This window comes from Cydia strobilella, chromosome 10 (assembly GCF_947568885.1).
Source record: "Cydia strobilella chromosome 10, ilCydStro3.1, whole genome shotgun sequence".
In the NCBI taxonomy this organism is placed as follows: domain Eukaryota; kingdom Metazoa; phylum Arthropoda; class Insecta; order Lepidoptera; family Tortricidae; genus Cydia; species Cydia strobilella.
This window is the reverse complement of record NC_086050.1, coordinates 5,536,112-5,550,315: the sequence shown is the minus strand read 5'-3', so window position 1 is coordinate 5,550,315 and position 14,204 is coordinate 5,536,112. Positions and strand designations below refer to the sequence as shown.

At 37.9% G+C, this 14,204-nt stretch overlaps 3 protein-coding genes across 3 annotated transcripts in view; 1 reads left to right on the top strand and 2 right to left on the bottom strand.

Annotated features, from left to right (window-relative positions):
• The window catches only part of LOC134744564 (exostosin-2), a 60,571-nt gene extending 55,174 nt beyond the window's left edge, over positions 1 to 5,397 (bottom strand). Inside the window, exons 1-2 of the mRNA XM_063678402.1 lie at positions 4,735 to 5,397; positions 3,106 to 3,856 (exon numbers count right to left, since the gene is read on the bottom strand). Of these exons, the coding sequence (XP_063534472.1) occupies positions 3,106 to 3,856; positions 4,735 to 5,261 (1,278 nt within the window). The 5' untranslated portion in view covers positions 5,262 to 5,397. The remainder of the gene's footprint in view (positions 1 to 3,105; positions 3,857 to 4,734) is intronic.
• LOC134744681 (transmembrane emp24 domain-containing protein eca) overlaps positions 1 to 14,204 on the bottom strand; it is a 351,400-nt gene that overhangs the window by 86,568 nt on the left and 250,628 nt on the right. The gene's annotated exons all lie outside the window — the stretch shown is intronic.
• LOC134744876 (guanine nucleotide-binding protein subunit beta-like protein 1) lies at positions 9,639 to 12,223 on the top strand. Its single transcript, XM_063678817.1, has 2 exons — positions 9,639 to 9,914; positions 10,860 to 12,223. Exons 1-2 carry the CDS (start codon positions 9,765 to 9,767, stop codon positions 11,673 to 11,675), a joined length of 966 nt encoding a protein of 321 aa, XP_063534887.1. The 5' UTR covers positions 9,639 to 9,764; the 3' UTR covers positions 11,676 to 12,223.

Here is a 14,204-nt window from a genome sequence, read left to right as displayed (position 1 = left end):
ATACGTTTGCATTTGTTTAACATGCACGCCGCACGCCCCGCCCCGCTGCACGCTCAACTCGAGCGTCCACTCACGCCTTACACTTAAAGTGGAAATTCGATAAATGAATAATGATAAAATTAAATCCACGATCCCCAAAAGATATGAAGCGATCCCAACGGCATCCATGAATTGTTTAAAAGTCGAGGCGTCACAAAGCTACATTATTGTAAGTTTGCAACTCGGGGCGGCCTACTTAGCCCAACTTCGTAGCTGTTCAGCCGACTAAAATACCCATTTTGGGAGTTTTGATGGCCGCGGGAATATTCCCGCATATGCACGTGTTCCCGGGGTTTATGTTTTTCTCTCATGAGTAACATAATTTTAAAAATCGAAACGTCATTGTAAGTTTGCCTTATCGATTAAAATACCCATTTTGGGAATATGACCACAGTATAAAGTCGAATTTAAACAAAAAACATACTAATATTAAATTAATGTTACGAGTGGCACGTATTTTTAATTATTTACACGACATGTTTCCGTCATGTTTTTCTAAAAGCTAGGTGTCCATTTTTGAGCACTAAAAGATCTGTATCTGTAAGGAGTAAAAATATGAAAGAGAGTAACTAAAAGTATGTGAATTAGCCCATAAAATTTATGGTTATATAAAAAATAAATTTGTAGGTAAGGTAAAACACCTACAAAAATAGGTACCAACTTACCAAGGTACAAGCAAGCTTGGTTCTCCATACAAACGTAGTTACGCTCTCATTTTAAAACTAGTAGCTAGTTTGCTCTGAAACTTTGTACTCACATGAGTACAAGGTATAACTATGTCTGTAATTAGTTTATGTAGCTTCACATACCATAGTTAAAAAAATACAGCGATTATAAGTTTTTCACACAAAAGTTGTTTTTGCTCTTCTTCGTTTGTTTTATAAACTGGAGCTATATAAACTAATTACAGACCTAGATATACCTCAAATCATTGTAAGTGCAAAGTTTCATTACAATCCAACACGTAGTTTTAAAATGAGAACGAAACTCCGTATGTATGGGAAGGTGAAATTCGGACGTGATGGCGGGGACTCTTAAGCCTGTATAAAAAATCAAATTTGAGTAAGGAAATAATAAATCCCCAACAGTGCCTAAAGGCGGGAAATCCCGGGAATATCCCGCGGAACATCGCATCTCTACCAGAGACCGCAAGTCCGGCGCAGTACGTGCGACTTTCGGCACTGCGGCTATCTAAACCTATCAAGTTTGCGGAAGACTGGCCTTGCTCGTCCCATGTGGCAGTTTGGGCTATTATCAGCTTTGGAGGCCCTACAGTATCCGATTTATAGCAACTGCATAGGTTTAGTTCGACAGGCTATCTGCAAAGTAGAGTGGAGTGGTACTTCGTGGACTTAGAAAGGAGATTTGAGAAGTACATATCTATAATTTATAAGTGGTATAGCTACAGCATCCAAAGTAGCGGATCAGACTACGCGTCAAAAGTATCTACGATTTTCTAATAGCTTTACAAAAGAGAATACATTTCTGTATGTTGAATAATAGAATGATGAGGCAGATACTTTTCATCGCCAACTGTAGGTGTAGAGATATGTATAGGTAGCTCGGTAGGTCTATTTGGAAAACTATTTCAGGATGGCAGATACTTTCGGCGCGCTTCTGACTAGTTCTGACATAAACTACCCTATTATTAACAAAAACATTTTATAACGCCGTAATTTATAAACCGCAAATAAATAAAACGGTGGCAATAATCGTCAGTGCGCGCTGAGCCTAACGGCAACAATATTTTTGACAACGAAAAGCGATACAAATCCCCCGCGAATTGTGTTGAGGATTGTTTCACTGTATTTTCAAACAAAATTGCCTGCTGTGAAATGTATACCTGCGGCCAGATTTGCGGTTCTATTTATGATTACAACTGAGTAGCGGTAATGTTTAAAAGTCCCCGGCAAGCTCGGTTCTCCATACGAACGTAGTTACGCTCTCATTTTAAAACGAGTAGCTACATTGCTCTGAAACTTTGTACTTACAATAGGATAAGGTATATCTATGTCTGTAATTAGTTTATGTAGCTTCAGATACCATAGTTAAAAAAATACAGCGAATTTAAGTTTTTTATTCAAAACTTGTTTTTGCTCTATTTCGTTTGTTTTATAAACTGTAGCTATATAAACTAATTACAGGCCTAGATATACCTCATGTCATTGTATGTGCAAAGTTTCATTACAATCCAACACGTAGTTTTAAAATGAGAACGAAACTCCGTTTGTATGGTATGGGAAGGTGAAATTCGGCCGAGCTTGCCGGGGACTTAATGAAAACCGTTTAATAAAGCTGGCGGCTCACTGTGCAGGTTACGGCTGCAAACGTGTTTTACTTTCGATTTGTATCGACAAGTGAAACTTTTATACAATTAAGTACGGATCCATTTCGCACAAAACCATGTTTAAAACCATGTTGGTTAAAATTAGATCTGACCGACGTTTCGGTTTCGGTATCGGCAGGTTTCGGCCCGAGGTTTAGTTTCGGCCACAACTAGAGCAAAATCGGTTTCGGTTTCCACAATAAATCCGGTTTCGGGTGAACACTAGTTAGATTGTAAACAGCCTATGTCACACGGGGCATACCTAATAAATCTTCTAGCTTATATAATAACCACATGTCTCTTTTTTATTATTTTCCTTAAGTTACCGCCATTCTAACACACCTGAATAATAAAATGTATACGGCTTGCACTCATTGACGAGATGATTCAAGCAAATATAGTTCGGGAATTTAACATACCTACATATTTCGCAGGTGTTTTAAACTAACTCGCTTTTGTTTATTGCTACTTCAACGTAAGAGAAGTAGAGGATAGGTATAACAAGGAAAAACATACCACTTTGTCGGTGGTTATAGTTAATGAGAAGCATCCAACCATCCAACCAACCAAGGGAGCATTCCATGAACTTTGACAAATAGTAAAAAATATGTCCAGAAAAATAACCGTCAGCTTTAAACGCCGAAAAAAGTTGTAAGTAATACACGAAATAAAATGCGTTTGTACGATTGTTAAAATGGTACGCTAGCCTGAAAATGATACCAATTATCAACTAAACTCACCAAATGTTCCGGCATGTTCCAATCCTCGTAACTCCTAGCTGCCAACGGGAACACCTTCTCATTAATAATCTCCAACATAGTCATAGTTATCTTCTGTATACTCGAGAAGTATCTCTCGTACACCCATCTCTGCTGCCAATATAACTCCCCACGCCTCTCCTCACTCACCGCGTGCACTACCTTCAAAACATTCTTCAAATTCTCTTCAGGTACAAATATTGCTATTTTATTCCAATCCACATGCGAGTTAAAAGGCATCACAATAGAATCAGCCACTATTATAGGAATACACTGCGATGCTAAGATATCCATTAACACAGCTTGGGATAGTCTTGCACTACGTATGACTAAACAAAACATCCCATCTTTTAATACTTCTGGGTAGTTAAATACCCTCCCCGTTATGTACTCACAGCGTTTACTGTGATCTGCACCTTTACATCTATCTAGAAGTATTAAATCGTTTGATGATGACGCTATATTCTGTAATATAGATAAGTAATCTCTCGGGATGTTTAGTTGGGTGGATAATATTAAGTATTTCTTGTCGTCTGGTTGTGTGCTGTCTATGTGAGCTGCGAGAGGGCTGTAGACTGGGATGGCCACGTCGAAGCCGTAGCGGAAGGACCAGGTGTCAAACCCGGCCCCGGCTATGATGGCCTTCCCTGTGTTGAGATCGAGGACAGTCTCAAAGTTGGGTGCTGATCCGGGCAGCATGTTAAATATAAGGTGGTTTTCTCCATTGTTCCAACTGTAAGAGAAAAAATAGTATCTCTTGAATTTACATTACATAACTTTACTGTCATACTGTTGAACTTGTTTGATAAAATAAATAACATATTGGTCTTTAATACTTTTTTGGAGTAAAATATTTGCATTTATTCGATGCAAATTCCTATTCACTTCAAGAAAATTTATAAATGAAAATGACAAAAACAGAACTTTCGGCTATTGGGAAAAAATAAAGTTCTGTCAATTTTATGTCCCAATTTATAGTAACTAGAAGAACACTAATTAAATAAATCAACATTTAAATGCCTGTTTAGATTTATTTATTTAGTCGTATGGCATATTACAATTCATGGTCGCTTTACAAATTTACAAATAGATAAAATGGATGAAGATTACACATTCCTGTACATGATTACTTAAATGTTTATAAACTTGACCTGATATACAACAATGTATGTAAGGAAAAATTATATCTAATTGTATAATTGATGACTGGTCTGGCCTAGTGGGTAGTGACCCTGCCTGTGAAGCCGATGGTCCTGGGTTTGAATCCCGGTAAAGGCATTTATTTGTGTGATAAGCACAGATATTGGTTATCATTGTCTAAGTACCCAAAACACAAGCCTTCTTGAGCTTACTCTGGGGCTTAGTCAATTTGTGTAAGAATGTCCTATAATATTTATAATCAATAGGGTTCAATTTCCAAAAGTCAGTAAAATAAAAGATTTCAATTACATTGAAACAGAATGTAGAGTCAGCTGCAGAGGTGATAACCCAGTAAACAAAAAGTTTTAAGCAGAAATTGTGAAATGGGTCAGATTGCTGAAGCAAGTTAGATCATCTTAATTAACTTAAATAGAAAATCAATTAAATATTAACAAACCATTGTCTACTTACTGTGAAAGAATGTTGAAAGCCTGTGATACATGTTTGCTTAAAAAACTACGTTGATTTAGAGTGTCTATACTAGGAATTAGCAAGCACGCCTCCTCTGGATTCGCTGTATAATATTTACTATGTCTTATAGTATCTAAAATTACGTAAAATTCTCTAGAAAATTCTGATATAGGACCCTCTGGCGTGTGGAAGTCCGTTCTCGGGTATATGTATATTGTTATCTTATTGTGGCCGCCTCTGCCGCACCGGTACACGTTAAAGCACTCCCAGTAAGTGCAGTTTGCATCCCTGGGTTGCGCTGTAGCTGCATCTTGCCCCAACTTCACCACAACACTACGGTCCAAATTCACTGCTTCGTGCACAACTGTCCGCGGCGAACTACTCGACAGAGCATTAAACAACACAGTAATCGCTAAAGTCACCAATATAAACAACAGCAACCCAACGAAAAACCTATGGTACAAAATCTTTCTATACGATATATACTTCGAGTTTTTCCCCGTTTTTAATAGCGAATCCGCAGCCATTTGTGAACGCCGCGATCGAATTATTCTTCATAATTTACTTATGTCACCCATTATACAGGCAAGATTTATTAAATTCTCATTCATAAAAGTGGCAAATTGTAAACGCTGCACCACTTTCTGTGGTCTGAATTGTGATTTGATTTGACAATGACAACTCGGGCCTCGGCTGCCAAATAGGCGTAGGAGCGGTATGAGGGAGGGGTACGACGATGCGGGGCTCACTAGCGCCACTTGTTAAAACGTTTTTACACTTTCCAGCAATACTCGTAACACACTACCGCACCATACCGCGAGCTTGGTGCGCCGCACAAAGAGAATTGAATCACTACATTTTAGAGTCGGCACTCTCAAACAAGCCTTGAACCAAATTAGGAACGTACTTAGTGCCAATACACCAAATACATGTCAATACTGCCAACACAAAAAAAAAAGCCACGCTAGGGTTCGACACTTCCAGTACCTGCTGTTTATCGATATCGATAAATGTGCGATACGTGCTGTACTGTACTACTGTAACAGTAAATTTTAAGTATCACGAGAATTAATAAAATAAAATCAAAATATAAAAATAATTTTATTTTACATGATAAAGATAATTTATTATTCAAGTAGGCGCTTAATATGAACGTCAAATAAAGCTACACCGGCTCAGGCACTGGATGGAAAATGATTTCCACAAACGAATTTGTTTTCATTCAGCTTTTGAATAGGTAAATACGTAAAAATCCTCATTTCCTGTTAGCTTTACCCATAATCGACATCTGAAATAAAAAGGGATTATCGATAAGTTGTTCGTACACTATTTGTGTATTAGGTTACCTAGTTTTTTACAAGAAGACTTTACTCAAAGAATGTTTTCGTTTTAATTATGGATTGTAGACGATTAAAACTACTTCTAGTATTGTGTTTTAGACAACATAACTTTAGCTGTTATTTAAATGGGGGGCAAATCGTTAAAGAAAAATATGAAGTTTGTGGTGTCAGGCGTGTAAGAAGTCTAACTTCAAACGTATTTTGGCCAGATTTCCACTTGATCCGAACAGGTCGGTAAACTGGTGTTTTTATGCGATATTTTTATTTTAAACTGAGTCGTTAGCAGTTCCTAAATTATTAGTGTGAAGTAGTTTTAATCGTCTACAATCCATAATTAAAACGAAAACATTCTGTGAATAAAGTCTTCTTGTAAAAAACTAGGTAATCTAAGACACGAATAGTGTGCGAACATTTTATCGATAATCCCTTTATATTGCGGTGGTATCCAATCGGTGGTTGGACCATTGCATTGTTTCGCAATCTGCTTTGTGTTCTATTTATAATATGTATGTAGATTATGGAGTATTCTGGTCGGATCATTTCCCCCTTATCGTTAAATGTAACATTAATTGTTTAAAACCGAGGTTAGCGGTGTCTAGTAATATAAAAAGTAATTATGCAGTTTGGGGAGAAAGATCTGAGGAACAGATTGCGATGTATACGATGGAATGTAACAATAGGCTAAAAGTTATTCAGTTCCCCTCTCAATTTATAGAATGTGGCGACAGATATTGTAATGAACCATGTCATCAGCTAATATTAAATAACTTGTATTTTGACATTATATCGGCCCTTAGTGAGTCTAAACATCGTATTATTGGCTGGAACAAACACGTCAAGGATGCCCATGGGAGGGCAAGACAGTCATTTTTGGAGTGGGTTTATGCTGGGAAGCCGACAGTAGGTATTCAGTTTGACGAAATGTGTGAAAACAGGCGTATATTTAAATCCAAATTAAAGTGGTGCCAAGACCATCAACAACAAATTCAAATGGACATATTGGCTACACATCATTCAAATAATGACTTTTCGGCCTTTTGGAAGTCGACCAGTAAACTTAATGTGCGGCCTGGCCCTCCCGTGAGTGTCGATGGTGTAAATGACCCTAGAGAAATTGCCAACGTCTTTAGGGAACACTTTATTGTGAAGCCCTTAAACTCTTGTGGGAAGAATGCCGTCACTGGGGCTATGAATGACACAAAGGTGATGACAATATCGGCCCACGAAGTGGCAAAAGCCATTAAGTCAATATCGGGAGGCAAATCACCAGGTCATGATGGCCTCAGTGTCGAGCATCTGCGCTATGCTGGTCAACATATAACACGCGTTTTGGCGATGTTCTTTTCTCTCTGTCTTGCACATTCTTACCTGCCTCCAGATTTAATTAAAACTATAGTTGTACCAGTTGTAAAAAATAAAACCGGGGATTTATCAGATAAGTGCAACTATAGGTATAGACCAATATCTCTGGCGACTATTGCTGCAAAAGTGCTCGACGGTGTGCTTAACGCTCAGTTAAACAAAGTACTTTTACCGCACGATAACCAGTTTGGGTTTAGACCCGGACTGTCCACTGAAAGCGCCGTTTTGAGCCTTAAGCACACTGTTGCGTACTATGTGACGAGAAACACGCCAGTATATGCATGCTACCTAGACCTATCGAGGGCATTTGATCTGGTTTCCTACAATCTGCTATGGAAAAAACTTGAGTCAATAAACTTACCTCAGGAACTCATATTTTTATTCAGATATTGGTATGGAAACCAGATCAACTACGTTCGGTGGGCTGGTACGCTATCTGAGTCGTATGTCATGGAATGCGGTGTGAGGCAGGGGGGGTTGAGCTCGCCAGCTCTATTCAACCTGTATATAAATGAGCTGATTGTCGCGCTCAGCAGCATGCATATAGGCTGTCACGTAGATGGTGTTAACGTTAACAATCTGAGTTATGCCGACGATATGGTGCTGCTGAGCGCGTCAGTCTGCGGTATGAGGAGACTGCTTAAGGTTTGTGAGGACTATGCGCAAGCGCACGGGCTGAGATATAATGTCAGCAAAAGTCAGTACATGGTTTTTGGGGTCGATGCTATTCTACCATCTGAAGTACCACCCATAGGTTTGAACTCGGTGGACCTCGAAAGAGTGTTTAAATATAAATACCTAGGGCATTTACTCACCACCGACCTCAAGGACAATGCAGATATTGAACGTGAACGTAGGGCCCTGTCGATAAGAGCTAATATGATTGCCCGCAGGTTTGCACGCTGCTCTAATGACTGTAAAATAACCCTATTCAGGGCTTTTTGTACCACTTTTTACACGTGCAGCCTGTGGAGCAAATTTACAAAAGCGTCATACAGGGCCCTACAAGTTCAATATATAGGTAATAACGCGTTCCGGGTGTTGATGGGGCTGCCGCGCTTTTGCAGCGCCTCACAAATGTTCGCCGAGGCGCGCGTAACCTGTTTTAAAGCAGCAATGCGCCTGCGAGCCGCATCGCTAGTACGGCGCATGCGCGCCAGCCCCAACACCATCCTGTCTATGATTGCGGATAGAATGGATTGTCCGTACATAATGCACTGTTGTGGGCTTCACAAGCCCAGTAACAGTGTATAGTAACTGTAAATTTAGTTAGGAAATTATTACTGTCACTAACATAGTTTTTTAAGTTTTATTGTAAGTACTAACATTTTATGTGCCATGAGCTCGAAATAAACGATAATTTAATTTTTTTTTAATTTTAATATTTCAGATGTCAATTATGGGTGAAGCTAACAGGAAATAAGGATTTTTACGTATTTACCTATTCAAAAGCTGAATGAAAACAAATTCATTTGTGCAGATCATTTTCCATCCAGTGCCTGAGCCGGTGTAGCTTTATTTGACGTTCATATTAAGCGCATTGTAATATGCCTACTTAAATAATAAATTATCTTTATGGTGTATGTAAAATAAAATTATTTTTATATTTTGCTTTTATTTTATTAATTCTCGTGATACTTAAAATGTACTGTTACAGTAGTACAGTACAGCAGCACGTATCGGACATTTATCGATATCGATAAACAGTAGGCACTGGAAGTGTCGAACCCTAGCGTTGCTTTTTTTGTGTTGGCAGTATTGACATGTATTTGGTGTGTTCGTACTTCGTACAAAGTACGTTCCTAATTCGGTTCAAGGCTTGTTCGACAGTGCCGTCTCTTAAAACGTAGTGATTCAATTCTCTTTGGTATACTCTGCATACGGTTGACCAAATCCGATAGTGTAAGACACTTTTAAAAAAAGAAATAAACAACATGTATTGCCAGAAATAAATAACTGTCATAAATATTCGTTCAAAAGTATACACCATTTCATCAGCGAATGCTATAAAATTTATTATTACTTTGAAATACGGCAATCACAGAAGCGTTTCAACATACTATAACTATTGATTTATAAATGAGCTGATAAAAAATTATATAAATAGTTTAACTTAACTAAATAATTTTGCAAAATTCACAAGGCTTAATACGTCTGAGGCATGTGTTCTGAACATAGCAATGTGCCGACGTTGAAACTTTTGTTATATATTTTTGTGTCAGTTTTGTGTTGCGCGTAGTTATGGTTCAGTTACTGATGGCTTGATTAATTTATTATTATTTTGTTTTTAAATTCCGATCACGTATTTCGGTTTGAGCTTGACCAGAAATGGCACTGTTACCTCCCGATCCGGTTTATACTATCCGTAATGTTGACAACACGCCAGTATATTCGCTGGCATTTAGCTTTCTTCCTGGCGGTCTGGAGAGGTTACTAGCCGGTTCGAAAAATGGTTATGTTTATGCATTCAACCTTCAGGTGAGATACTGTATTTCAAGGATGCTGTAAGCGTTGTTCTTGGCACGTGTAACTGCGTAATATACTGTCGCCGCGTGCCTCTGCGTTGTGCGCAATTCCTTTGTTTACTACCGTCATTTTCTGACCTAGAAAAATTAATTACATTGTCCTACAGTGCGGGTAACCCAATTTTTATAGCGTCTGCTATACTTTGCTATTATTATTATCATTTTGCTTTTTTAGGGTTCCGTACCCAAAGGGTAAAAACGGGACCCTATTACTAAGACCGCTGTCTGTCTGCCTGTCACCAGGCTGTATCTCATGAGCCATGATAGCTAGACAGTTGAAATTTTCACAGATGATGTATTTCTGTTACCGCTATAACAACAAATACTAAAAGGTACGGAACCCTCGGTGGGCGAGTCTGACTCGCACTTGTCCAGTTTTTTTTCATTTTTGTCTGTATTTGGGTTCTGAATGTTCAATTTGTTGGTGAAATTATAATAAATTTAAATATTATTATATATTATATATATTATTATATATATACGAATGCACAGGCAGCTTAAAATAGCTGATACGTGCATATCAATGTCCTGCACTTGTGTTCTGTCCATTCGTAAAATGTTTGTCGAGTCTGTTTTTAAAGGAGTTCACTGAAGGCGCACTGAGGCGGAAATGTATTAACTATAACTACCCTGTTTTGTATTTAATACTTTAAAGTATTCTGTTTCTACATTGTTTTAGTGGAATTGATTGGCTTTTCAACATATAAATTATTTCTTTTGATTTTGATATGCAACACAAAAGAAGAATCACTCTATGATTTAAATGTATTTTATAGGTAGCTAACAATAATCAAGTGGTAAATTGGTGTTTTCACCTGAGAAAAATGAAAACCATTGGCAAAATATATGGATTAATTATTAGGAAGTGCATTATTAATTATTTTCTTGTAATTTTCAGACTAACCGAGTGCAGCAGAAGATCCAAGTTGGTCAAGCTCCCATACTTCACCTCATGCACACCGACAGTCAGCTCATCACCCAAGAAAAAGGCGGCAAGTACAAAGTCTTTGACCTCACCAACACCGGCTACAAAGAAGATGCCATTGTCGACATAGACTACCCAGGCTTTTGTAGATTTGACGCCAACACAAAACTCAAAACACTCTATGTACCTGATAAAGATTCAAAAATTTCCATTTATAGTTTTGCCGGAGAAAAAACTGGTTGCTTGGAACCAGACAGCTCACTCAAGCTAGGAGACCCAATGTGTTTGAAGTATATTGAGATATCAAGTGACAAGCATTGCCTCCTAGCGGGTTACGAGGCTGGCTGGCTCCTCCTGTGGGATCTCAACACTAGTCAATGCATCAGCAAGTTGCAAACGAAGGAATGTCCCATGTCCGTGGACTACCATATTGAACAGCAAAGAGGCATAATTGGCAATGCCTCGGATGTGATACAGATTTTTAGTATAGGGAGAAAAGACTCAAGCTTGGCCCACAAGACGGACATCACTATCAAGAATGCTGGAGTTAATAAAGTCCAGTCTCGCATGGATGGAAAGGTGTTTGTATCGGGCGGATGGGATGGGCACATCCGCATATTTTCCTGGTTTTCTTTGAGACCATTAGTTGTGCTTACGGAACACCGACAAGCCATACAAGATGTCTGCTATTCTTCTCAAAAGGTCTCTTTCTGGAATGCAAACATCATGGCAGCAGGCGGCCTGGATGGTGCCATCACACTCTGGAACTTATACAATAATAAGAATTAGTTAAATGCATTTATCAACGAAATTTAACAATAAAATAGACTGCCTGATGCAAAACCGTATAACTGAAAAATAGTATTTCGTAAACAATGTTTATAGAATGCTTTAGATGCTGCTACTAAAATGAAAAATAAATTGACATGTATGTATTCTATGAAACTTGAGTATGAAATTGTGCCAGAATTGCCTTTGAATAATGTATTAAATGTGACGTTTTAATATAAAAGGTAGCTGTTTGTTGTTAAGGACAATTACTAATTGGATTTTTAAGCTGCATTAATAACTAAACAACCAACAAAAAGTTACATTTTATCTGAGAACTTAATTATGTTAATGCTTTAATGATTTTTGGATTATTGAATATGATACTGATCATGTATTATAAAAATTATATTTGGATCTCATGAGTACAAATGCCGGTAGAGGCGAACCACCTTGTGCGGCCGAGCTGTTAGTAAATTAAGTTTAAATGTTTGAAAGATATTTTCCAATGGTTTTTAGTGATTTTTTTCTCAGTAAATCGAGGAAATAAACAATTTGAATTTTAAAAACTGTTTTATTTCACTGTTTCAGTCACTTCAATCGATCACTCTTCAATCTTAATAGTTCTAATACAGTATACAGTAGATGGTTATAATTAAAAAAATTGAAAACAGTTTGCAAGACAGAAACTGATATAAAAGTGGGTCACTAGTTGCCTAAAAATAAAGATGTTTCTTTTCATTCATTTCATCCATTCAGTGCACAGATTCAGTATTTTTTAACTTGTGGTTCGCGAACTATTACAAATCTCGGTAAAAATTATAAACAACGCAGAGGGCGTCGAAAATATAACGAACGAACGTAACAAACAGCGAAGGGAGATTCATCATTTTTTTTTATACTAGAGGGGACGGAAAAATCGCTGAAAAACATGATTCGAATTCAAAACAAGTTTTCAAATTATTCTCAGCACATCACGACTACCAGAACACGTTATGATATAAATGTAACGTGTTATTTGGCCAATGTTTGCCAAACTTGTTTTGCTAAGGGAGGCGATGTAAGCATTGGAGATAACTTTAGATTATACTGTTATTGTTTTGACATAGGCCACTGACTGCTAATCTTATCCTGTCATACCTATATAATGTGTTAGATTGGGTAGAATGTAGTATTAAATAAAAATAGACCTCGTTTAGCGCATGGGTGTTTAATAGGTACCTAGGTACTTATTCTAATTTCTTAGATTAGAGTGTGTAGGCAATGACAGTTTCTAGGGTTCCGTACCTAAAGGGTAAAAAACGGGACCCTGTTACTAAGACTCCGCTGTCCGTCTGTCTGTCTGTCACCAGTCAGTATCTCATGAACCGTGATAGACAGTTGAAATTTTCACAGATGATGTATTTCTGTTGCCGCTATAACAACAAATACTAAAAAGTACGGAACCCTCGGTGCGCGAGTCCGACTCGCACTTGGCCGGTTTTGTCATAGCTCACGAGGTCAATTAATCGCAATCACTTTCAGCGAAGAAAAACATCGTGAGAAATCCAGACTAATATCGATTTTAACTAAGCGAATTTTTGAGATTCAATCTCCTTGGCAGAAAACTCGGCAGCGATTTTGATATCACAAACTGTGTTAGTGTTATTGTAGACGTCATAATTTCATAGAAGTTTGACGTTTAAAATAACACTTGCACAGAACTATTATATAATCTGTGCTTGCACAGTCTGCTATCAAAATCGCTGCACAGTTAGTTTGGTCTGATTCTAACCTGTTAAGAGTCCCCGGCAAGCTCGGCCGAATTGTACCTCCCCATACAAACGTAGTTCCGCTCTCATTTTAAAACCACAAGGGCGTTGACGACCCTTAAGACTTAAGAGGGAAGCTACTGACATTAAGTACTTTTTTTTCATACAATTTCCATTTCGGGAGAAAACGGTTTCCACTAACTAAATCTTAACAAATCACTTTGATTTTATGTCGATCGCTTTAGCATAATATATTCTAGGTTTAATAGGTTTCGCTTTAAATAAAAGTGTATATAATTTTTTTTATTGCAAATTTTGAAAAAAGGGATACCTATTATAAACCTACTTAGTCTTTCAATTGTGCCAATAACGTACTAAAAAAATATGGAGAATGGAAAATATTTAGAAGTGGAAAAACATTTTTTCTTTTTGTATGGACGAGTACGTACCTAATATAATACTTCCCTCTTAACCGTTGAAAGGGGCCCACTGATTACCAGTCCGCCGGACGATATCGGCCTGTCAGTTGGTCGGAACTGTCAAATTTTTGTTCTAACTGACAGGCCGATACCGTCCGGCGGACTGATAGTCAGTGGGCCCCTTAAAAACTGCACACTATTTAATTATTTGTCAAATTAACTCACCACTCGTACATACATATAAAGTACTTAAAATACGCCGAGAAATCGCAGACCTACTGTGCAACATGCTCAGTGAAAGGGAGTTCGAGGTCTTCCTCGGCGACCAGAAGAGTAGGAAGAGGAAATTGAACAATGGGCTCCCTCAGGGATCTGTCCTG